Source organism: Rhinopithecus roxellana, chromosome 12 (assembly GCF_007565055.1).
Source record: "Rhinopithecus roxellana isolate Shanxi Qingling chromosome 12, ASM756505v1, whole genome shotgun sequence".
Classification (NCBI taxonomy): domain Eukaryota; kingdom Metazoa; phylum Chordata; class Mammalia; order Primates; family Cercopithecidae; genus Rhinopithecus; species Rhinopithecus roxellana.
This window is the reverse complement of record NC_044560.1, coordinates 83,308,192-83,332,334: the sequence shown is the minus strand read 5'-3', so window position 1 is coordinate 83,332,334 and position 24,143 is coordinate 83,308,192. Positions and strand designations below refer to the sequence as shown.

Below are 24,143 nucleotides of genomic sequence, written 5' to 3'. Positions count from 1 at the left end.
AGAGAGAATGGGAGGAGAGGGGAGTTGGAGATTGAGTAGGCAACGCTTTTGCTGTAAAGGGGAGTAGGGAAACCGTGAGGGATCTAGAGAGGGTTGGTTTTTGTTTGCCTTTGAGATGGGAGAAACAGCAGTACGGATGACGACAAGGATAATGCAGTCATCAGAGGGAAAAGACATGAGGGGGGATTACTAGATCTATGTCCTTAAGCAAACAAGAGGCGATGGGATCTACCGCACATGCGGAGGGGTTGACCTTAGCTAAGGTCCAAAGTATGTGGGCTGTGGAATCTCCCTTCCAAACGCAGTGGAACTCAATCCAGGCTGTCTCTGGATTTCTCCAGACCATCTCCAACTGGCATTGTTCTGAGCTGGGCCACCGAAAGTTGAGATTACTGAATGTGTGTCTGTCTTCCATTAATCCGGGAGCCCTCCAAAGGTTGCATCTAAGTCGCCTCTGAATTCTTCACATTTCTCCAAACTCTGGGCCAGAGCCCCGCCGTATGGGCTTATTGAATTAGCCTGAAGAGACACAAAGCAGCCTCTACGCAGCTGGTTTCACAAAGGGGGGCAGTGCTAACCCTGCGCTCTGGGATCCTGACGTTCGAGGTATCTCTCCTCTTCCCCCTCTGCTCCCAGCTCTCCGCCGTTCAGCTAGTCGGCTGATCATCGTCCATAGAGGCCACCGTACCGGACGTTTGCGGACAGCGACAGTCAAGTTTGGTGGAGGTGGAGCCTGAGGACAGGACTGAATGACGATTGAACTGAGAGTTCAGGGGCGGAGTTTGAGGGAGAACTCGGGACAGAGACTGGACAGAGACTGGACAGAGTTAAGGGAGGCGGGGCCTAATGATGGAGCAGGGAAGGGATTGGGCTGAGGGCGGTGCCGGCGCGAGGATTGGGCCGAGCGCCTCGGGGCGGTCCTTGAGGGGGCGGTGCCGTGTCGGAAGTCAAAGGTCAGTAAATAGTGGTGATGTCATGCAGGCAAGATGGCGGAAGGGTGAGCCCGTCGTTTTGCTCCTAGGCGTTGGGGCCTGAATTCTCCCAGGGTTGGGGTGCTGGGCGAGAGTCCCGGTGGGGAACATGAGATCAGCGCGGGCGTGGACTGATCTGAAAGGGCAGAGTGGAGTCGCACTGTGAGGGGGTGGGGAAGCGGTCTGCGAAGCCTCGGCCGGCGGGGTACATCTGAGGGGGAAACAGACCCGATCCTTGGGCGGGCAGGAATCGCACCGCGGTACTGCCAGATGTGTCTGTCTTCCACAGGGAGGACGTGGGATGGTGGCGGAGCTGGCTGCAGCAGAGCTACCAAGCAGTCAAAGAGAAGGTAAGCCGGGCCCGTGCCCTTCTTCCCTCACCAGGGCCCTGCGCCGCCTCAGTGCAACCTGGTCCAACCAGCCCCGCCCAACTTTTGCGGGCGCTAAGTCTTAAGGATGAGGCTGACCCGGGCCTTTCTTTTAGCCTCTGCCGGTCCACGGCAAGACAGACCTTGACGCAAACCAGTGTGATACTAGCCACAGTGAAATAAAGATGGTTTTAAAGGCTGGAGTTAACGGACGTTTTGTAGGAATCCATAGGAAGGAGCAATTTGTTCCAGTTCAGGAAATTCGGTTTCTTCGTGAGAGAACATTTGATATAGGTCTTGAAGGAAAAGATTCTAGCAATAAAAAAAAACTTACTCGTATAGTCATTCAAATATTAGAGTATATGCGACAACCAGCACTCTTTGATAGGTCTTGAGGATACAGACTTCAGCCAGACAGATGTAATCCTGGGCCTTACAAAGCTCACAGTCTAGTGGGGAGACAGCCATTAACCGAGTAGCCAAACAGTTGTTTAGTTACCGTTGTGGTAAGTTCTGTGAAAGGAAAGTACTGGGGCTCTTTGTCAATTCTAGGTAGTCAGTAACTCACCAGGGAAGGCCTCTTGGAGAAGGAACCTTATCAAGGCCAACCCTGCCTAGACAGGATGAAAAGCAAGAACCCAAGCCAGAGATGAGCATGAGCCATACACACTGGTACCTGATGAGTTCTAAGTAAGGGCTATGCAACGGGCCATAGATTAATCACCAGAGAGTGGAAGGCCTTCTTGCTGAACAATCTCTGTGGGATGAGTGATATTTGGCTGTGCCAGTGGGTAATTTGCCAATGTGTATTCCTGTTTCATTTCATGCTTATTTGTCAAAATCAGCCCAACTGAATTGTGGGAAAAGTTGATTACTGTTTACCTCAAGCAATTGGGGTAAGTCCTGCCTCAGGGCCGACTTCAGGAAGCTTCTGACCTCACCTAAATAAGTCCCCTACTCTGGGAGTATTTTTGTTTTGTTTTGAGACAGAGTCTCACTCTGTCGCCTAGGCTGGAGTGCACAGGTACGGTCTCAGCTCACTGCAACCTCTGCCTCCCAGGTTCAAGTGATTCTTGTGCCTCAGCCTCCCAAGTAGCTGGGATTACAGGCATGTGCCACTACTCCTGGCTGATTTTTGTATTTTTAGTAGAGACAGGGTTTCACCATGTTGGCCAGGCTGGTCTCCAACTCCTCACCTCAGGTGATCCACCCACCTCAGCCTCCCACAGTGCTGGGATTACAGGCGTGAGCCACCACACCCAGACATCTGGGAGCATTTTTGTTCCTCCCCTATCCTGAATACTCCTGGACAGCCTCTCAGCAATAGCCCCGCAAATCTGAGAATGCCCTGAGCTGTTTATGTTGTTGATGAGGACTAAGAGAGAGAACTGCACCCTAACATTTGATAGAAGAGACCAGAAAGTAGCATGTTTCCTGTTGGGTAATTTCCTGGCAGGACAGTCTGACATTCATTCAGCACATGTTGCATGAGGGCCTCCTGTGTTTCTCTCAAGGTTGGTCTTATCACAACTTGTGAAAGATAGATAGTTGGCCAACCTTCCGTCTTCATTCTTGGAATTCCCAGTTAAAAGCTGGGGTGGGGGTGGAGGTGGGAGTCTTTTTGGAAAGAAAAGACTTAATTTCCCTTTTTTTACTTTCTTACTTACTCTTTTTTTTTTTGAGACAGAGTCTCGCTCTGTCGCCGGGGCTGGAATGCAGTGGCCGGATCTCAGCTCACTGCAAGCTCCGCCTCCTGGGTTCACGCCATTCTCCTGCCTCAGCCTCCCGAGTAGCTGGGACTACAGGCGTCCGCCACCTCGCCTGGCTAGTTTTTTGTATTTTTTAGTAGAGATGGGGTTTCACCGTGTTAGCCAGGATGGTCTCGATCTCCTGACCTCGTGATCCACCCGCCTCGGCCTCCCAAAGTGCTGGGATTACAGGCTTGAGCCACCGCGCCCAGCTACTTACTCTTATATGTACTTGGGCAAGTGTTTTTTGTTTTTTGTTTGTTTGTTTGCTTTTGAGACTGAGTCTGGCTCTGTTACCCAGGCTGGAGTGCAGTGGTTCAATCTTGGCTCTGCAACTTCTGCCTCCCAAGTTCAAGTGATTCTCCTGCCTCGGCCTCTTGAGTAGCTGGGATTATAGGCGTGCGCCACCATGCCCAGCTAATTTTTGTATTTTCAGTAGAGACAGGGTTTCACCACTTTGGCCAGGCTGGTCTCCAGCTCCTGACCTCAGGTGATCCGCCTGCCTCGGCCTCCCAAAGTGCTAGGATTACAGGCGTGAATCACCACACCTGGCCTCTTGGGGAAGTTTTTAACCTCTCTAGGCCTCAGTTCCTCATCTAGATAATGGGAATACTAACAATACCTACCTGATGAGATTGTGGTGATGGTTAAATGTTAGTATATGTAAAACACTAAAAACAGTACCTAGCATATAGTAAGTGCTGTATAAGCGTTAGCTGTTATTAAGTGCCAGGCTGATGGGAAAACCTCTTAGATACCACCCCTCGTTCGTTTTTCCTTCCATTTTTTTTCTTGGTCTTTTGGTGCTTTCCTATATTTATGTCCCATTCTGGCTCCATTTGGACCGCTCACTTCTCAGCACTCCTTAGAATACATTGCCCTGAAGTCCACAGCTGTGAGATGGTGCTGTCATCTACTTTCCTCTACTCCTTACCTCCTCCTGTCCTGTCTTCCTGTGTGTTGTCAAGGGCAATACGACTGACACAAATACTTGTGCATACACGTTGATAGAGAAAGACACATCGTTGCTCTGCATACTTACCAGAAAGAAAAAAATTGAAAAGAGAAAGGCACCAAATGCTTTTTGGTTCCATCACGGATTCCCCAACCTCATCTGGTCCCACATACTCTTCAGTCTCCAATTTGCTTTTCTTCCCCTTAACTTCAGAAACTTTCCCAAAACCTAACTCTTCCCTCAGGTCCCCTGTTCAGCCACTTTATCCCTTTCACTTCCAGGAGACAACCTCATCTACTTTTTGAAACTTCACGTCAACAAACAGGATCTTTAACTCCCTCCCCACCCTCAGAGCCACCACCTATAAACTTATCTTTACTCACACTCAGCTTCACCTACTGCTTGCCAAATCCAGTGGGTGGTTTTCAGCCCTTATCTTCCTGGACCTTTCTGCTGCATTTGACACTAGTGATCACTCCCTCTCTTGAAACACTACTCTCTTGGCTTTTGTGACATAATTCTTAAGTCTCCACATCTCCAGACATTGCTTTTGTAACTGTTTCATGAGTTCCTCTTCCTCTGCTTGCCCCCTACAGGTGGTGTCTCAGGACACTTATCCTTAGCCTGTTGCTCTGTCCACTTTCCAAACTCTTCCTGGGTCACCTTCTCCACTTTCCTGTTAGGGCGACTCTTAGACCTTTTCCCTGAACTTTAATGTTGTGTTTTGTTTTGAGATGGGCCCTCACTTTGTCACCTAAGCTGAAGTGCCGTGATGCAAACATGGTTCTCTGTAACCTCCACTTCCTGGATTCAAGCAATCCTCCCACCTCAGGCCCCCAGGTAGCTGGGACTATAGGTGTGTACCACTGCGCCCAACTAATTTTTGTATTTTTTTGTAGAGATAAGATATCGCCATGTTACCCAGGCTGGTCTCAAACTCGTGGGCTCAAGCAATCTGCCCACCTTGGTCTCCCAAAGTGCTGGGACTATAGACATGAGCCACCATGCCCAGCCAGCTTTAGTGTTTGAGGATGGCTATTGCTGGACAGCTATCCTAGACAGCCCACAATCATCTCAAGTTCTGCGTGCCCAAAGTCATTGTTACCACCTTCTCTCTAGAACTGCTCCTCCTCCAGGATTTTCTCACTTCGCTGGCAGTACTGCATCTACCCAGTCACCTAATTTAGCAGCCCGTGGCGCTTCCATGATTCTTTTCTAGCCCTCAGTCAGGGCTGTTGTCAGCCCTCAGTCAGCCCTGAGTCAGCCCTCAGTCATACCTGTTCAGTCACCAAATCCACGTTCTTCTGCCTCCTATCTCTTGAGCTAGTCTCATCCTCTTTGTCTTTACTAGCATTGTCCTTACTCAAATTTTTCTATTTTCTTTCCTGGATTATTGCAGCAGCCTCCTGACTGGTCTTCCTTCCTTTTATAATCTCACCTCTGGACCTTTGCTCCATTCCAGTCACTGGAGTAATTTAGTGAAAAGGCAAATCTCATATCCCACCCACTTCAAACCTTTGGTGGCTCCCCATCATTCTTAGGGCTGACGAGGCCCTCCCTGGTTGCCCTGGGCAACGTCTCCAGCTTTATCCCTCACCACTCTTGCTTCACATTTTATGTCCATCAGGACTATAATGCTTGTAGATGTCAGTAAACCCCATGTCAACACTTCTTAGCTGACTCCTGTTCTTTTTTTTTTTTTTGAGACAGGGTCTCACTCTGTTACCCAGGCTGGAGTGCAGTGGCGTGATCACAGCCCACCACTGCAGCCTCAACCACCTGGGCTCAGGTGATTCTCCCACCTCAGCCTCCTGGGTAGCTGGGACTACAGGCGTGTGCCACCACCCCTGGCTAATTTTTTGTATATATATATTGTAGAGATGGTTTTGCCATGGTGCCCAAACTGGTCTCAAATTCCTGGGCTCAAGCAATCTTCCTGCCTCGTCTTCCCAAAGTGCTGGGATTACAGTCATCAGACACCACACCTGGCCCACATCAATACTTCTTAATCAACTCCTGTTCATTCTTTAAGAGCCCATTTCAGGCCTCCGGTCACCACATCTTCCCAACCTCCCCATAGTACAGCGGCTACTGCTCTGCCCTTGCACATCAGCACTATCGTGGGACTGTTTTCCCCAGTATACTGTGACCTGCTTGAGGGCAACATCTGTTCATGTTTGTCTGCTCAGAGCTCACAATTAGTGGGAAGACAACCGTTTAGTCACACAAGTGGTTAGTTACATAACTGAAATTTCAGTGGTCCTTGTAAATTTAACAAGTAAACTTTTTTGAGCACCTACTGTATGCTCTGTGTCACATACTGGGGAACCATCAGGGAACAAAACACGTAGGACCTGTATTCACAGAACTCACAGTTTATCCAGGAAGACAGACATTGAACAGGTCACCATAAGTCTAGAGTATGTTCAATGTTAAAGAAGAGATAAATTGGGAGGCCGAGGCGGGCGAATCACAAGGTCAGGAGATCGAGACCATCCTGGCTAACACGGTGAAACCCCATCTCTACTAAAAATACATAAAATTAGCCGGGCACATCAGCACTATCATGGGACCATTTTGAGTACTCCTGTGGTTTATTCTTCTGGGAAGGGCCTGCCCACTTTTCATTAGCTTGGGAAGTTTCTGAATGGGACAGTCTCACGTATCAGCTATAGACTTCTCTGGGGGGTGGTAATCATGCCTCCCTGAGGTGGCAAGTGCCTGTAGTCCCAGCACTTGGGAGGCTGAGGCAGGAGAATGGCTTGAACCCAGGAGGTGGAGGTTGCAGTGAGCCGAGATCGCACCACTGCACTCCAGCTTGGGTAACAGAGGGAAACTCCTTCTCAAAAAAAAAAAAGGGTGGGGGGAGAGAAGAGATAAAGCAGGGAAAGCCAGCTGAGTCTGAAGAGGCAGCAGGGAAGCCCCTCTAGGGAAATGGAGCATAGACGTTAAGGATGAACAGTAGTTTTCCAGATAAGAGGGTTCCTTCATTGTGTTTGCAGCTTGCTTGTTTTGAAGAGTTAGAATTCTGTATCAGGGAGAAGAAACAATGTGTTCAGATACCCTGAGGCAGGGCAGATGCTAGGGCATTTTAGAAACTTGAGGAAGGCCAGCTGGAGCTCAGTGAAGGGCACAGTGGTAGGGGATACCAGTCAGCCAGAGGCCAAGTTATATAGGCCTTGTAGGTAAACGTGGATTTTCAACTTGCTCTTATGTTAGTGTGTAAACTTAAAGAGTGTAAAGCAGCAGGGTCTCCCCTAACAGACAAAGCACACACTGGGTGTCATAAGGAGAATGAAGTAAAGGTAGCTGAGACAACCTGGGAGGAATCCAGATAAAAGAACAAGTTGGCCTGGACTAAGGTGGTGGCAGTGTGGATAGAAAGAGTGAATCGGTAAATGACCCGGGGCACAATTTCATGGTGCCGTGAAATTTTTTTTTTTTTTTTTTTGAGACGGAGTCTCGCTCTGTCGCCCAGGCTGGAGTGCAGTGGCCGGATCTCAGCTCACTACAAGCTCCGCCTCCCGGGTTTACGCCATTCTCCTGCCTCAGCCTCCTGAGTAGCTGGGACTACAGGCGCCCGCCACATCGCCCGGCTAGTTTTTCTTTTTTTATTAGTAGAGACGGGGTTTCACCGAGTTAGCCAGGATGGTCTCGATCTCCTGACCTCGTGATCTGCCCGTCTCGGCCTCCCAAAGTGCTGGGATTACAGGCTTGAGCCACCGCGCCCGGCGAAATATTTTTTTTAATTTTAATAAAAGTAAATAAGTAAATGACCCCCTCCACCCCCAATTAAGGAGTCCTGAATCGATATGGGGGCATGATTACCACCCCCCAGAGAAGCCTGTAGCTGATACGTGAGACTGTCCCATTCAGAAACTTCCCAAGCTAATGAAAAGTGGGCAGGCCCTTCCCGGAAGAACAACCACAGGAGCACTCAAAAACATGCTTTTAAAAATGCAGGTGATTATCCCCGTGTAAAATGAAAGGGCTTGCAGGGGGAGTGGCCACTGAGATACTCCAGGAAGGCATCCTAGAGTTGGTGAATCTGAAGCAAGACAGGGCAAGACCTAGAAGTGAGCTGAGGGTTTGCTTTCTCCAGTGAGGTCTGGGTGCAGACGGAGAAGCAGATTGGTTTAGCAGGAGCAAATATGAGTTCTGCCCAAAGGAGCTTTGTATATGAATAGAACCTTGGGATGGTAGAACCAAGAAGGCCTTCAAGATAATCTGAGCCAGTTGTTATCTTGACCGCTTCCTCTTTTGTTGAATGTAAAAATCACATGCCTTTTTACTGATATTAAATTGTTAAGAATTACTCATAAAACAGCTTTCCAAGCTATTGCTGTTACTAATACAATTAGTAATTACTAATTTTTAAACCTGAAGGCAAATAACTTCACATACTGCCTCATATTTCAACTTAATTTCCCTGTAACAAAAAAAGTAAAAATAGAAACACTCTCCTTTGATAAAAAAAATCACATGCCTAAAGCTGAGTGGCTCACGCCTATAATCCCAACACTTTGGGAGGCCAAGGTGGGCAGATCACCTGAGGTTGGGAGTTCGAGACCAGCCTGACCAACATGGAGAAACCCCATCTCTACTAAAAATACAAAATTATCTAGGCGTGGTGGCGCTGCCTGTAATCTCAGCTACTCGGAGGCTGAGACAGAAGAATTGCTTAACCCGGGAGGTGGAGGTTGCGATGAGCCGATATCGTGCCATTGCACTCCAGCCTGGGCAAAAGGAGCGAAACTCCGTCTCAAGGGGGGAAAAAAGATCACATACCTTTTTTTCATGTTATTTGAAACTTGATATGAATGTCATGATTTAAAGCATATCAAAGCAATTAATCAAAGCCAGTATTGTTTTCAGACTGACTGTGCCCCCTCTTTTCCAGTTTGCGCTTGAGAATCTCTGGTCTAGATCGCCTCCCTCATTTTATAGGAGAAAACTGAGAACTAGGTGAGACTTACTCATGGCCACATAGCTTGTGAGTGCCTAGGCTGAGACTCAGTCTTCATGCTCAGAGTAGCAGGAAATTCCCCTGCACTCTCTGCTGTCAGGTAATCCCAGATCATGGAATTGGGACAAATGAGCTTTGTTTCTGAGCCCAAGCTCCCCTGCCATTTGAGATTTCCATGTGTCTGTCTGGTACTGAAGAAGCACAGGGAACAGGAACAAGGGGTGGTGGGGCCAGCTGGCCCTGTCATCCCTCTCTGTCTTCCCACAGTCCTCTGAAGCCTTGGAGTTCATGAAGCGGGACCTGACAGAGTTTACCCAGGTGGTGCAGCATGACACGGCCTGTACCATCGCAGCCACGGCCAGCGTGGTCAAGGAGAAGCTGGCTGTGAGTACCACCCAAACCCTCCCAAGTAATTGCCCCTCGCAACCTGTCCTGTCCTGGGTTCCCAACTGTTAAGTGATTATTTTTTTCTAACGTTAAGTGATTATTTTTCCTCCCATTTTGAAAGAATTGTGTCTGGCAACCAAACAAGCTGCATATTTTAAGTAATAATTAGTTTTCCCACTTCTGTATTGTTTTAGCAAATGCTTTCCATTAGCAAAGTCATTCATGTTGACAATTTAGAAAATACAGGCAAGTAAAAGAAAAGAGAAAGAATGAAAAAAGGAAGAAAGCGAGAGAAAGACCTAGAGACATCCATAACTCCATCTCCCAAAGATAACTACTGTTAATATTTTGGGGGTGTATCCCTGATGTACACTTCTTTTTCAAAATGGGGGTCAACTGAATACCATGTTTTGTAACCAATTTTTTTTTTTTTTTTTTTTTTTTTTTTTGAGACAGAGTCTCCATTTGTTGCCCAGGCTGGAGTGCAGTGGCGCCATCTCGGCTCACTGCAAGCTCTGCCTCCTGGGTTCACACTATTCTCCTGCCTCAGCCTTCCAAGTAGCTGGGACTACAGGTGCCTGCCACAACGCCCGGCCAATTTTTTGTGTTTTTTAGTAGAGACAGGGTTTCACCATGTTAGCCAGGATGGTCTTGATCTCCTGACCTCGTGATCCGTCTGCCTCGGCCTCCCAAAGTGCTGGGATTACAGGCATGAGCCACAGCACCCAGCCCCTGTTTTTTCACTTAAATTGCAAACCTTGTTCTAGAGTGTAATAAGTGGCATGGTATTCCACTATGTGGATTTAACCAGTTGCTGCTTTCCTATTTCAGTTTTTTCCAGTATTGTACACAGAGCTACAGTAAACATTCTGCTAAACCTTTGCCCAGTGCCACAATATTTGCTTTATAATATAATTGTGGAAGATATCACAGAGTGGTTAGTTTAAGCCTTTTACTATACTCAAAACTGCCCTCCAGAAATATTGTACCAACTTATTTTCTTACTGGTCCTGTTTTTTTGTTGGTGGTTGCTGTTGTTTTGAGATGGGGTCTCACTCTGTCACCCAGGCTGGAGTGCAGTGGCATGATCTCAGCTCACTGCAACCTTTGCCTCCCGGGCTCAAGTGATCCTCCCACCTTAGCCTCCCAAATAGCTGGGACCACAGGTACATGCCACCACACCCAGCTCATTTTTGTATTTTTTGTAGAGATAGGGTTTCACTCTGTTGCCCAGGCTGGTCTCAAACTCCTGAGCTTAAGCAGTCCACCTGCTTTGGCCCCCTGAAGTGCTGGGATTACAGGTGTGAGGCACCGTGCCTGGCTTGTTTGTTGTTTTCTGGTTTTAGATTCAGGGAATACGTATGCAGGTTTGTTACATGGGAATATTGTGTATATACTGAGGTTTGGGCTTTTAATGAACCCATCACCAACTAGTACCCCATAGGTAGTTTTTCAGTCCTTGTCCCCCTCCCCCAATACTGTTTTTATTAATCAGAAATGTACAGTGGAAACCTCTTACAAGATGGAGGTTAGATTCTAAAGTCAGCGTGAGAAGGAAAAATTGTGGTCAAAGATATCCCCGCAAAGTTCTGAAGTTTCCAGTGAGGTAAAGCATACTGTTTTTTATATTACAATTTTCCCTTTAGCATTGGAACAAATTGCAGCTTCTTAATTTGATCACCAGCTGAATCAATTATCTTGTAATTAATTACTCATGTTATGAAAAATGAGTTTTGGAACTTTTTAGTCAAGCTTATTTTGCTGAATCCTCTTGTAAAATACTGTCTCCCTTCTAACCACAGCTACTGATGAGCATGAATGACAAGTTGTAACCCTGCTGAACTGCTATAAGTCTAGCCAATAGCAGAGATATCACTTGTTTATTTCATTCATTTATTCATTTTTTTAATTCAACAAATATTGTTACCTGTAACAATATGTGCCAGGCACTATGATAGGTTATAGGTTTAAAATGCTTCGGCAGCTTAATCAAGAGTGAGGATAATTTTCCACGAGGTTTTTAGACCCTGTTCTCAGCACCCTATCCCTGCCTGCTGGAAGGCATTCTGACCAGTGTGGTCTGTATAATGACCCTCAGTTAGTCCCAGGCAAGGCAAGGCTATCTGTTCTAATCCTGCCCATATGTTTCCAGCCTTTTGTACTAAGTATTCTACTTCCTGAGCAATGATGATGATGAAATTGCAATATTACAGTGCTGCAGTTTATTAAGTGTATGCTGTGTGCCAGGCATTGTCCATGCCCTGTCTTTTAATCTTCATGGTAACCCTATGAAGGATGTATACTTGTCCCCATTTTACAATAAGGAAACTCAGGTTCAGAAAGGGTTTTGGTCTCATGACCAACAAGTGGTAGAGCAAGGATTCAGACTAGCTTTGTCTAACTCCAAAGCTAGTACCCCTTCCACCACTCTACCCATAGGCCCTCTTCCCCGCTGATATGTCTATGGCATGGACCTTCTCTGGCCAAGTTTTGACCAGCCTGACTGGCCTTAAAATTTTGATGAAACAGCCAATCAAAGATCTTTACTCTGATCTACGCAGGCCTACCATGGCCCTGTTCTGCAGCCCCACTTGGGGGATGGAGGACCCTTGCTTCCTCCTACTCCTTCTCCAGCCCCAGAGATGGGTGAAGAGTCGTGAGCACCTCTCTGGTCCCCCAACACACGGTACACCTTTGCCCCAATGTTTTACCCCCATACCCCAGATTGCAGCCTGTTGCCGGGGCACTTGCTTCCTCTGCCCATTCTCTATACAGACGGAAGGCTCCTCAGGAGCAACGGAGAAGATGAAGAAAGGGTTGTCTGACTTCCTAGGGGTGATCTCAGACACCTTTGCCCCCTCGCCAGACAAAACCATCGACTGCGATGTCATCACCCTGATGGGCACACCGTCTGGCACAGCTGAGCCCTATGATGGCACCAAGGTATTCACTGACAGTCTCCCCTACAGATGCCTAACATCTGTAACCTGGGCTTTAACTTCCAACCTGTACTCACAAAAGCAACCCATGTTCAGGCCAAAAAATAAATATGGCTATATTATTAATAGTAAATCCAAAAATACCAGTAAGCAAGGACAAGTTAATTATTTTTAAACTCATAATTGCATCACCCAAAGAGAACCCCTGATTTCTTATTGGTATATAACCTTACATTTGTTTTTGTTTGTAAACATAGGTAAAGATAGTTTGGTTTTTTCTTTTGAACAAAAAAGACATTTCATACATGCGGTTTTGTAACCTGCTTTTAAAAAACCAACAAACGTAGCATCTTTCCTAATCACCTTTTTTTTGTTGTTGCTGTTTTTTTTTTTGAGACGGAGTCTCTCTCTGTTGCCCAGGCTGGAGTGCAGTGGCCGGATCTCAGCTCACTGCAAGCTCCGACTCCCGGGTTTACGCCATTCTCCTGCCTCAGCCTCCCGTGTAGCTGGGACTACAGGCGCCCATCACCTCGCCCGGCTAGTTTTTTGTATTTTTTAGTAGAGACGGGGTTTCACCGAGTTAGCCAGGATGGTCTCGATCTCCTGACCTCGTGATCCGCCCGTCTCGGCCTCCCAGAGTGCGGGATTACAGGCTTGAGCCACTGCGCCCAGCCCTGTTTTGTTTTTTTTAATGAGACAGGGTCTCACTCTGTCACCCAAGCTCTCTCTGGGGCTCAGTGGCGCAGTCACGGCTCATTGCAGCCTCGACTTTGCAGGCTCAAGCGTCCTTCCACGTCAGTCTCCTGAGTAGCTGGGACCACCGGCGTGAACCACCACATCCAACTAATTAAAAAAATTTTTCTGGCCGGGCGCGGTGGCTCAAGCCTGTAATCCCAGCACTTTGGAAGGCCGAGACGGGCGGATCATGAGGTCAGGAGTTCGAGACCATCCTGGCTAATACGGTGACACCCTGTCTCTACTTAAAAATACAAAAAAAAAAACTAGCCGGGTGACGAGGTGGGCGCCTGTAGTCCCAGCTACTCGGGAGGCTGAGGCAGGAGAATGGCGTAAACCCGGGAGGCGGAGCTTGCAGTGAGCTGAGATCCGGCCACTGCACTCCAGCCTGGATGGCAGAGCGAGACTCTGTCTCAAAAAAAAAAAAAAATTTTTTTTGGTAGAAACAGGGTCTCATTATGTTGCCCAGGCTGGTCTCAAATGCCTAGGCTCAAGTGACTCTCCCACCTTGGTCTCCCAAAGTGCTAGGATTACAGGCGTGAGCCACTGTGCCCAGCCAGCCATAATTTTTAATGTCTTTAAATTCTTGCAAGTGAATATAGCATTATTTATTCCATTATTTCCTTCATGTTGCATATTTGGATTCCTTTCAGCTTTCAAGCGTAATAAGGAACGCTGTGGAGAGCATTTTTAGAGGCATAATCTCCACATTTGGGTTGTTTAGACTAGTTTCTAGTGATATATGTATATAGGTAAAGGGAGAGAGGTGTCTTCAGAGCACTTAAAGCAACAGCCACGGTAGTGTATTTTTGCTGCATTTTCTTTTCTTCTTTTTTTTTTTTTTTTTTGAGACGGTCTCACTCTGTCACTCAGGCTGGAGTGCAGTGGCATGATCCCAGCTCACTGCAGCTTCAACTTCCTGGGCTCAAGTGTTCCTCCCACCTCAACCTCCCTAGTATCTGTAGTAGCAGGGACCACAGGCTTGCACTACCACACCCGGCATTTTTTTTTTTTTTGTAGAGACGAGGTTTCCCTATTCTGCCCAGGCTAGTCTCAAACCCCTGAGCCCAAGTGATCCTCCTACCTCAGCCCCCTGAAGTACTGAGATTACAGGCATGAGCCACCACGCCTGGCCACGTTGTATTTTCTATTTCATGGAGTGTTTTCTTTTAAATTTACAATATAATGTCATGGCAGCTGGGCCCTCTTTGTAGTTTGTTCTTTTGAAATAGAGTCTCACTGGCCGGGCGCGGTGGCTCAAGCCTGTAATCCCAGCACTTTGGGAGGCCGAGACGGGCAGATCACGAGGTCAGGAGATCGAGACCATCCTGGCTAACACGGTGAAACCCCGTCTCTACTAAAAAAAAAAAAATACGGCCGGGCGCGGTGGCTCAAGCCTGTAATCCCAGCACTTTGGGAGGCCGAGACGGGTGGATCACGAGTTCAGGAGATCGAGACCATCCTGGCTAACACGGTGAAACCCCGTCTCTACTAAAAATACAAAAACTAGCCGGGCGAGGTGGCGGGCGCCTGTAGTCCCAGCTACTCGGGAGGCTGAGGCAGGAGAATGGCGTAAACCCGGGAGGCGGAGCTTGCAGTGAGCTGAGATCTGGCCACTGCACTCCAGTCCGGGCAACAGAGCGAGACTCCGCCTCAAAAAAAAAAAAAAAAAAAAAAAAAAAAAAAAAAAAAATACAAAAATCTAGCCGGCGAGGTGGCGGGCGCCTATAGTCCCAGCTACATGGGAGGCTGAGGCAGGAGAATGGCGTGAAACCGGGAGGCGGAGCTTGCAGTGAGCTGAGATCCGGCCACTGCACTCCAGCCTGGGCGACAGAGCGAGACTCCGTCTCAAAAAAAAAAAAAAAAAAAAAAAAAAGAAATAGGTTCTCACTCTGTCCCCCAGGCTGGAGTGCAGTGGTGTGATCACAGTTCATGGCAGCCTCTATCTCCTAAGGTGCTCCTCCCACCTCAGTCTCCTGAGCAGCTGGGACTGCAAGCACACATCACCATGCCCAGCTAATTTTTATACTTGTAGAAACAAGATTTCCCTGTGTTGCCTAGGCTGGCTTTGTAGCATTTTATCACATTGAACTTCTTTTCTTTTTTTTTTGAGATGGCTTCTGTCTCTGTCACCCAGACTGGAGTGCAGTGGAGTGATCTTGGCTCACTGCAACCTCCACCTCCTGGGTTCAAGTGATTCTCCTGCCTCGGCGTCCTGAGTAGCTGGGATTACAGGCATGCACCACCATGCCCGGCTCATTTTTGCATTTTCAGTAGAGACGGGGTTTCACCATGTTGGCCAGGCTGGTTTTGAACTCCAGATCTCCAGCAATCCACCCACCTCGGCCTCCCAGAGTGCTGGGATTACAGGCGTGAGCTACTGCACCCGGCCCACGTTGAACTTCTGTTCCAAAAGTACTGATTTTTCAAGTATGTGTTTTAGCACTAGTGCTAGCACCACCACTTAGTGAACATGTGAGTGGAATTGTGAAAATGTTTAAGATTTTGAGCTATAATGACAGTGAATTATCACCAAACCACTTACAGACAGCCCATGCTTCCTGTAATATTGAGGACGAAAGGTGGACTTCGTCTTTGCCAGCTAAGTTTGCCACCCTGTGGTCCCAGTGAGAACGTAACTTGGTAGAGACTGACTATACAATTAATAAATTCTTGAATGGTTTTAATTGGAGGGAAATTGTGTTATTTTAAAATTTGTCCCTAAATTTTGACTTTATTAATATATTGGCACTAACATTTTTCAAATTTCACTACTACAAAGCATTTTACACAATTTTGTAGCCTGTTTATGCTGTATTTTCTTAGCTCCTGGGGTAGAATACTGGGTGAAAGGCCAGTTTTGGGAACCCCAGTTTTGGATGCCCAGCCTAGTGCTCCACTGTCTGTGCCACAGTGCTAATTAACAAGTGCCCTGGGGTATCCCAGCCAACAAGGGAGAAGCTGGGTTGTGGTTGACTGAGTATCCTGGCAGAGAAAGGGTGCTTTCTATGCCCAGCATCTCAGGATTTCTGTTTCCTCTTCTCTATTTCTTACAGGCTCGCCTCTATAGCCTGCAGTCGGACCCAGCAACCTACTGCAATGAACCAGATGGTGAGAGGGTAGCAGTGAGGGGGTGGGCTTGTAGGGCAAGTAGACTAAGGGGGTCTGGTTGTAGGCCCTGTTTGTCTCAGGTAGCAGAGGCCGGGCACCCCCATGTAGGGGGACCAGAGTGAGACTAGTGTCTACCTTATACCGGGTGGGGTGGGTTGATATTCTCTTTTCTTTCCTGAACTTGAGCTGTCCTGCCCACCCTGCAGGGACTTGGCCCCTCTCATCCCTCATCCTCAGCTCAGCCTCCCTCCCAGCCCTGCTGCCCCACTTGCCTTCTCTTCAGCTTGTGTTGGCTAAGCCCCTGCCATGCAGCAAACCCCATGATGGAAACTGGAGATCAGAAATGAGCCAAACCCTCCACCTAGTCCAGCCCTCCAGGAACTAGTGGTTAAGAGGGAGAAAGCAGAAACAGTGAATAAAGTAGAAATACTAGAGAGCAGCATGACTGCTTCTACAGAGCAGCGGGGCAGTGGGAGCCCAGAGGACTGGCACCTTTCCTGGTCTGGGAACCAAGCAAGTGATGCTGGAGTTGGGTTTTGTTTGTTTGTTTTTGAGATGGAGTCTCACTTTGTCGCCCAGGCTGGAGTGCAGTGGCGCGATCTCGGCTCACTGCAGCCTCTACCTCCCGGGTTCTAATAGTTCTCTTGACTCAACCTCCCGAGTAGCTGGGCTTACAGGCGCCTGCCACTGTGTCCGGCTGATTTTTGTAATTTTAGTAGAGACGGGGTAATTTTGTAAATTTAGTAGAGACGGGGTTTCACCACATTGGTTAGGCTGGTCTCGAACTCCTGACCTCAGGTGATCCACCCGCCTTGGCCTCCCAAAGTGCAGGGATTACAGGCATGAACCACCGCGCCTGGACGGAGTTGGAATTTTAAGGTTAAATGAGACATCAACTAGCTTCGCTATGAGAAGTGGGGAAGGGCATTCAGGCAAAGATTGCTGGGAGAGAGAGCAGGGAGCACCCCACCTTTTAGTAACGCTAGGTTAAAGGGTGCGTATGAGGAAGTGAAGGCAATGAGAGCAGCTCATGGGAGCCAGGTTGTGAAGGGCTTGGTGTGCCAGACCAGGCAGTTGGAATTTTGGCCTAAAAGGCTCACAGTAGTAGCTCTAGACCTCTCTTTAGTCACAAAGGCCTTTAAAAATCTATTGAAAACGACAAGCCCTCTCTCCACAAAACTTTTTGTGCAATATGGGAATTTGACCTTTTGAAGCCATCTTGGACTCCAGCTAAAAAGCCCTCCCATAGAGAACCAATGAAAGTTTTTGAGGCCTGGGGTGATCAGAGTTTGCATTTTGTAAAGCAGCCCTTGGGGCAGCATTGTAAAGAATGAAATAGAAAGACAGAAGACAGGAAGACCAGTTAGGAGGCTAGGTAGGAATCCCGTGTCAGAGGTAAGGCCAGAACCTAGGAAGAGTCAGGTGACATGGAGAGGACAGTGTACATATAAAAGACACAAGTTAGCCAGGCGTGATGGTGTGCCTGTAGCCTCAGCTATTGGGAAGGTTGAGGCAGGAGGATCACTTGGGCCCAGAAATTCAAGGTTGCAGTGAGCCACAGTTGTGCCACTGCACTCCTGTCTGGTGACAGAGCAAGACTCTATCTCTAAAAAATAAAAAAGAGACAACTGAGGAAGTGTGATCCAGAGTGATTGGATAAGGGAGGAGATAGGATGGCCCCCAGGTTGGATAACCCTGTCAGATAACCAGGTGGGAAGGAAAATGAGCGCATGGTGTGTTTGCAGGTAGAAGTATCGGGGGTACCTGGACCTCTGGTTCTGGGGCCAAGAGAGTAGCCTGGGCTGCAAAGAGAGACACAGTGGGAGGATGAGGTTGAAACTTGTGGTTTAGTGGCAATTATTTTGGGGGAAAAAAAAGCCAGAGAGAGATGGAAAGGAAAGGAAAACGAAAAACCCACAGAGACTCAAATGGACCAACCAGAGAAGTGGAGGAAAATAACAAAGGAGTGAGAAACCAGGACAGATAAGGGCTTCAGGAGGAAGGCAGTGGCCCCCAGAGTCAGAGATGGTCACACGAGGGAAGACAGAGAAATAGATGTTGACTCTGGCAGCTGGGGTCATGTGACCTAAGAACAGCTGTTTCAGAGATGAGGAGATTCAATAGCCAGGTGCCATGGGCTAAAAAGCGAGCAGGGATATGAGAAAATGGAGACTGCAGCCCCTTCTAGAGATCACTCAGGTGCCACACCCGCCCCTTCACCCTGCCTGACCCCCTACCCTTGGCTAAGTGGCTTTGAACACACAAGCTTTCTTCATTTTCCATGTCCAGCCTTAGGTATATTCTGTAGGCCCAGTGTTCTTTCCCCAGACCAAGGGAACTGACCATCAGCATCTGTCCCTCTGCAGGGCCCCCGGAATTGTTTGATGCCTGGCTTTCCCAGTTCTGCTTGGAGGAGAAGAAGGGGGAGATCTCAGAGCTCCTTGTAGGCAGCCCCTCTATCCGGGCCCTCTACACCAAGATGGTGAGGGCCCAGTCTGCAGGGCTTCAGCCAGCTCCAGGCTTGAGGTGTTGGGAGGTGGGAGGGACATGTTCAGAGTCACTGTGGCGTCATCTGGCTCGGAGAGCACTGGGAGGCTCCGTAGAGCCAGACCAGCCATGTCCTGAGCCAAGAACTCACATGGGTGAAGCTGGTTTGCCAGGCTTCTGGCGATCAGAGAATGGTGAGAAATGGAAGGGCCAGCAAAGCCTGATGGGAGTTCTTTTCTCCCTCCTTGGCTAACCCGGACTAGGAAGGTGGATCTGGCCGAAACTTTGGTCGGGGTAGAAGTGCTCTATCGGCCGGGCGCGGTGGCTCAAGCCTGTAATCCCAGCACTTTGGGAGGCCGAGACGGGCGGATCACGAGGTCAGGAGATCGAGACCATCCTGGCTAACACGGTGAAACCCCGTCTCTACTAAAAAATACAAAAAACTAGCCGGGCGAGGTGGTGGGTGCCTGTAGTCCCAGCTACTCGGAGGCTGAGGCAGGAGAATGGCATAAACCCGGGAGGCAGAGCTTGCAGTGAGCTGAGAACCGGCCACTGCACTCCAGCCCAGGTGACAGAGCGAGACTCCGTCTCAAAAAAAAAAAAAAGAAGTGCTCTATCACTGCTAAGCCACTTACTGGGTCTGATATCCAGACTTGCTGGGAATAGACTGATAAGGCTGGGGACACAGACCCCACACAAATACTCCCAAAGTCTCACCTCCATTTTCCCCTCCCTCCAGGTTCCAGCAGCTGTTTCCCATTCAGAATTCTGGCATCGGTATTTCTATAAAGTCCATCAGCTAGAGCAGGTACGCTGGTCTAGCCTGGGGAGGTCCCCACTCAACCCTGGGGGAAACAGGCTGGATTTATTGAGAGAAGAAAGGGATACAGGGTGCCAAGAGTTGTGGGATCAGGACCAGGATCTGGGAAGAGGGTGCCCTGACTGCCTGTGTCCATCTGCTCCCCCACATTCAGGAGCAGGCCCGGAGGGATGCCCTGAAGCAGCGGGCAGAACAGAGCATCTCTGAAGAGCCTGGCTGGGAGGAGGAGGAAGGTAAGAGGCATTGAGAGGTGAAGGGCAAGTGACACATCTGTGCGGGATACTCTGGGCTGGGCCATGCTTTCTGAAGCCTGGAGAGACTTGGCGCCCATCAGGGAAGAGTAGGGAATGAACACATTGTATGTGCTGAGGATAGGCGGAGCTAACAAGGGGATATTGAACAAGGCTAGTGGAATTCCGATTTAGCTACAGAAATCCCATGTGTCAGTTGGTGTAGATTCCCCTGCCAGCCCATGAACCAGCTGCCGCCTAGTCACTGGGAAGCTTCTTGAAAATCCAGATTCCCTTCCCCACCTTCTAAAGAAGACTGTAAAGAAGCGGCCAGATGTGTATTTTAAACAAGCTCCCTGGTAATATTAATGCCCAAGCTGGTTTGGGAACCACTGAGTTAGGGAGCTGAGCATCCTCTACCTGTAGCTCAGTTTATAACAGCACGTTGGAGCCTTCTGGATGATATAATATTAATGCATTTCTTAAGTGTTTACACCATATGTCCAGGCTGCACGAAGAGCTTTACACAGAGTCCTTACCACAACCCTATTACCCCTCTTAAGGATGAAAGTAAGTTAAGAGTAAAAGTTAGGTGGCTTGCCCAATCATATACCTAGGATGTAGCAGAGCCCAACCTGAACCCAAAACTGACTCACTTCTGAGCCTTGGCTTTCTAATCTATAATAGCGCCTTGAACTGCATTGCTGGAAGCCCACCAGGCATTAGGCCCCAGGGCTGAGCAGGACTTTGACTAGCAGGGTGCGTCTGCAGAAGCATTGTGATGGCAAAGGGGAGAGCTAAATGACACTATTGAGTCTTTTTTTTTTTTTTTTTCGTTTTGAGACAGAGTCTCGCTCTGTCATCCAGACTGGAGTGCAGTGGTGCAATCTCGGCCCGTCGCAACCGCCGCCTCCTGGGTTTAAGCGATACTCTTGCCTCAGCCTCCCGAGTAGCTGGGATTACAGGCATGTGCCACCACACTCAGCTAATATTTTTGTATTTTTAGTAGAGACAGGGTTTCACCATGTTGGCCAGGCTGGTCTCAAAAACTCCTGACCTCAGGTGATCCACCCGCCTCGTTCTCCCACAGTGCTGGGATTACAGGCGTGAGCCACCATGCCCAGCTTGAGTCTTGATCAGAGTAAACTTTGGCAGGAACCAGAGAGCTCCAAGGTTGTCTTAGGGCTGGCCAGGGTACATTTCCCTCTTGCCCCTCCCTTTCTCTCTCTACAGAGGAGCTCATGGGCATTTCACCCGCATCTCCAAAAGAGGCAAAGGTTCCTGTGACCAAAACTTCTACATTCCCTGAAGGAGGACCTGGCCCCCAGAGCCCCTGTGAAGAGAATCTGGTGACCTCAGTTGAGCCCCCAGCAGAGGTGACTCCATCAGAGAGCAGCGAGAGCGTCTCCCTTGTGACACAGATTGCCAACCCGGCCGCGGCACCTGAGGCACCAGTGCTGCCCAAGGACCTGTCCCAAAAGCTGCTAGAGGCATCTTTGGAGGAACAGGGCCTGGCTGTGGATATGGGCGAGACTGGACCCCCGCCCCCTATTCACTCCAAGCCCCTAACCCCTGCTGGCCACCCCAGTGGCCCAGAACCCAGGCCTCCAGCCAGAGTAGAGACTCTGAGGGAGGAGGCTCCCACAGACTTACGGGTGTTTGAGCTGAACTCGGACAGTGGGAAGTCTACACCCTCCAACAATGGAAAGAAAGGTAGGTCTGGGCTGGGAGTGGTGGCTCATGCCTGTAATCCCAGCACTTTGGGAGGCCGAGGTGGGCGAATCACCTGAGGTTGGGAGTTTGAGACCAGCCTAACCGACATGGAGAAACCCTGTCTCTAAGTACAAAATTAGCTAGGCGTGGTGGCGCATGCCTGTAATCCCAGCTACAGGGGAGTCTGGGTCAGGAGAACCACTTGAAGCCAGGAGGCAGAGGTTGCAGTGAGCCGAGATCGCGCCATTGCACTCCAGCCTGGGCAAGAAGAGCGAAACTCCGTCTCAAAAAATAAAATTAAAAAAAAGGTAGGTCTGGAGGTCTAAGCCCATTGTTGTGTGGGGTCAGGGCCACCTCCCAAGGCAGATTTGTCTCCTTGTCCCTTTTTAGGATACTATGAGCAGATTTTTTTCATTTTCAATAATGATGACAGCTGCTATATATTGACTATTTGCTAACATGTTTCATTCTAAGTTGCACATTAAACTCTGAAATAAGAATGCATCTTACAATTGTTGGCATCTTAAGAGTCAACAAAACAAGTTTGATGCTAGATCCCATGCTAAATATGTTAAATGGCACTTAATTTCTCAGTATTACTGTCCTCATTTTACAGATGAAAAAAGTGAGGCCCAAAAATATTAGGTAATGCCCAAGTTCACATGGCCAGGAGGCCCAGATTCAGACCCAGGGCTGTCTGACTCCAAGCCCATGCCCTTAACTAGCACACTGTGCCAGTTTCTATCTTTTTGGACAATTTAACCTTACCCTGGCTTGGGAATCCCAGTGACATTGATGCTAAAGCGTCATTGTCCTGTGTAGCCTTAGGAAAGTCATTCAGCTTCCCCAGGCCTTTATTATTATGAAATATATAAACAAAACTCATACGTGCAGTTTAAAGAAGAATAAAATGAACATCCATGAACTTACAGTGACCCAGCTTGAGTAATGGAGCTTTAGTTTCTTATCTGTATAATGGAATTTTAGACTGGAGACTCTTGAGTTTGTGTCAAAGAGCAACCTCTGTAACTGCAGGAATTACAGGACAAGGATAGCCTTGGTGTCAGCCTTTTTACCACATCCAAAATACCACTTCAGATACGGCTGATTATCACTAAGAACCGCCCCCCTCCCAGTCCTCCCACCACCTGCACACTTCACACACGCATCCTCCTGTCTTTGCTAACACTCAGCACCAGCCACAGAGACAAAGCTTGCCCAGCAGGTAAGGCCTGGCCTGCTGGCGCAGTAAGGGACTGGTTTGCCACAGTGGATGGGAAATGAACCTCACCTCACCTCTAACCTATTCCCTGATGAAAACCATGGAGTTTCCAGTCTCCAACCCAGTGCCTCCCTTCTGACTGATCAGTGAGGTCATCCATTGGGCTCCTACCTGGTTTTGTTTCTTTTTTTTTTTTTTGAGGCGGAGTCTCACTCGTGTTGCCCAGGCTGGAGTGCAGTGGTGCAATCTCGGCTCACTGCAACCTCCGCCTACTGAGTTCACTCCATTCTCCTGCCTCAAGCCTCCCGAGTAGCTGGGACTACAGGCACATGCTGCCACGCCCAGCTAATTTTTTGTATTTTTAGTATAGACGGGGTTTCATGGTGTTAGCCAGGATGGTCTTGATCTCCTGACCTTGTGATCTGCCCGCCTTGGCCTCCCAGAGTGCTAGGATTACAGGTGTGAACCACCGCGCATGGCCCAAGCTCCTACCTGTTCTTTATGAGACACTGAGTGGGAGAGGGGCAGAAGCCGTAGCCTTTGTGAGGAAGCATAAAGCAGGATGGGCCAGTCTGGTACTGGAGGAGTTCAGAGAAAGAAGGAATCTCTGGACATCTGCGGTGCTTTGCCGAGGAGACAAGCCTTGTATAGGAAAGTTGACGAGTTTGGGGCAGGTGCAGGGGAGTGGTAGTCTAAGCTGAGGGGGCCTACAAGGACCAGCTAGCAAAGGGCATGGGGCATGTTTAAGGGGTGGTGACCTAAACCCACTCTTCTGTATTCTCTCCCAGGAGAAGGAGGTACAAGAAGGGTGAGTGGGTTGACTCAGAAATAGAACTTTGGAATTTAAAACCTTAAGCTGGATTCAGAAGGTTGCCCTTGGGGCCATAAAGCAGCAGAGCATGGATGCTAAGGGTGTGGGTTCTGGAGTTCAGACAGTTCTGGGTTCAAATCCATGTAACTTTGTTCATAAGCCATGTAACTTCAAAAGATTACTAATCTTCTGTAAGCCTTTGTTTGCTCCTCTGTAGACGGGATAATTGTTTCATGATAGATCCTCAATCAGAGCAGAAATTTAAGTAGAGCCCTGCTTTGGGGAAATGATAATAGAGGTAACATTCTCTGAGCACTTTCTGTGTGTCTAGCTCTGTGCTAAGCACTTGACATACATGTTACTCAATCCTTACAAAAGCCCTGTGAGGGCCAGGTGTGGTGGCTCAAGCCTGTAATCCCAGCACTTTGGGAGGCCGAGACAGGCGGATCACGAGGTCAGGAGATTGAGACCATCTTGTCTAACACGGTGAAACCCCATCTCTACCAAAAAAATACAAAAAACTAGCCGGGCGAGGTGGCAGGCGCCTGTAGTCCCAGCTACTCGGGAGGCTGAGGCAGGAGAATGGTGTAAACCCGGGAGGCGGAGCTTGCAGTGAGCTGAGATCCGGCCACTGCACTCCAGCCTGGGCAACAGAGCAAGACTCCATCTCAAAAAAAAAA

At 48.6% G+C, this 24,143-nt stretch overlaps 1 protein-coding gene across 2 annotated transcripts in view; it reads left to right on the top strand.

The window, feature by feature from the left end:
* Positions 1 to 939: 939 nt before the first annotated feature.
* Positions 940 to 24,143, top strand: part of BSDC1 (BSD domain containing 1) — a 33,404-nt gene continuing 10,200 nt past the window's right edge. The window contains exons 1-9 of one of the 2 annotated variants that reach the window (XM_010354108.2): positions 940 to 997; positions 1,261 to 1,321; positions 9,276 to 9,392; positions 12,171 to 12,338; positions 16,126 to 16,180; positions 18,547 to 18,662; positions 19,407 to 19,475; positions 19,642 to 19,720; positions 20,951 to 21,430. In XM_010354108.2, coding sequence (XP_010352410.1) covers positions 987 to 997; positions 1,261 to 1,321; positions 9,276 to 9,392; positions 12,171 to 12,338; positions 16,126 to 16,180; positions 18,547 to 18,662; positions 19,407 to 19,475; positions 19,642 to 19,720; positions 20,951 to 21,430 — 1,156 coding nt within the window. In that variant the 5' untranslated portion in view covers positions 940 to 986. Of the gene's footprint in view, positions 998 to 1,260; positions 1,322 to 9,275; positions 9,393 to 12,119; positions 12,339 to 16,125; positions 16,181 to 18,546; positions 18,663 to 19,406; positions 19,476 to 19,641; positions 19,721 to 20,950; positions 21,431 to 24,143 lie in introns of both variants that reach the window. The other variant, XM_010354101.2, reaches the window with a different exon arrangement.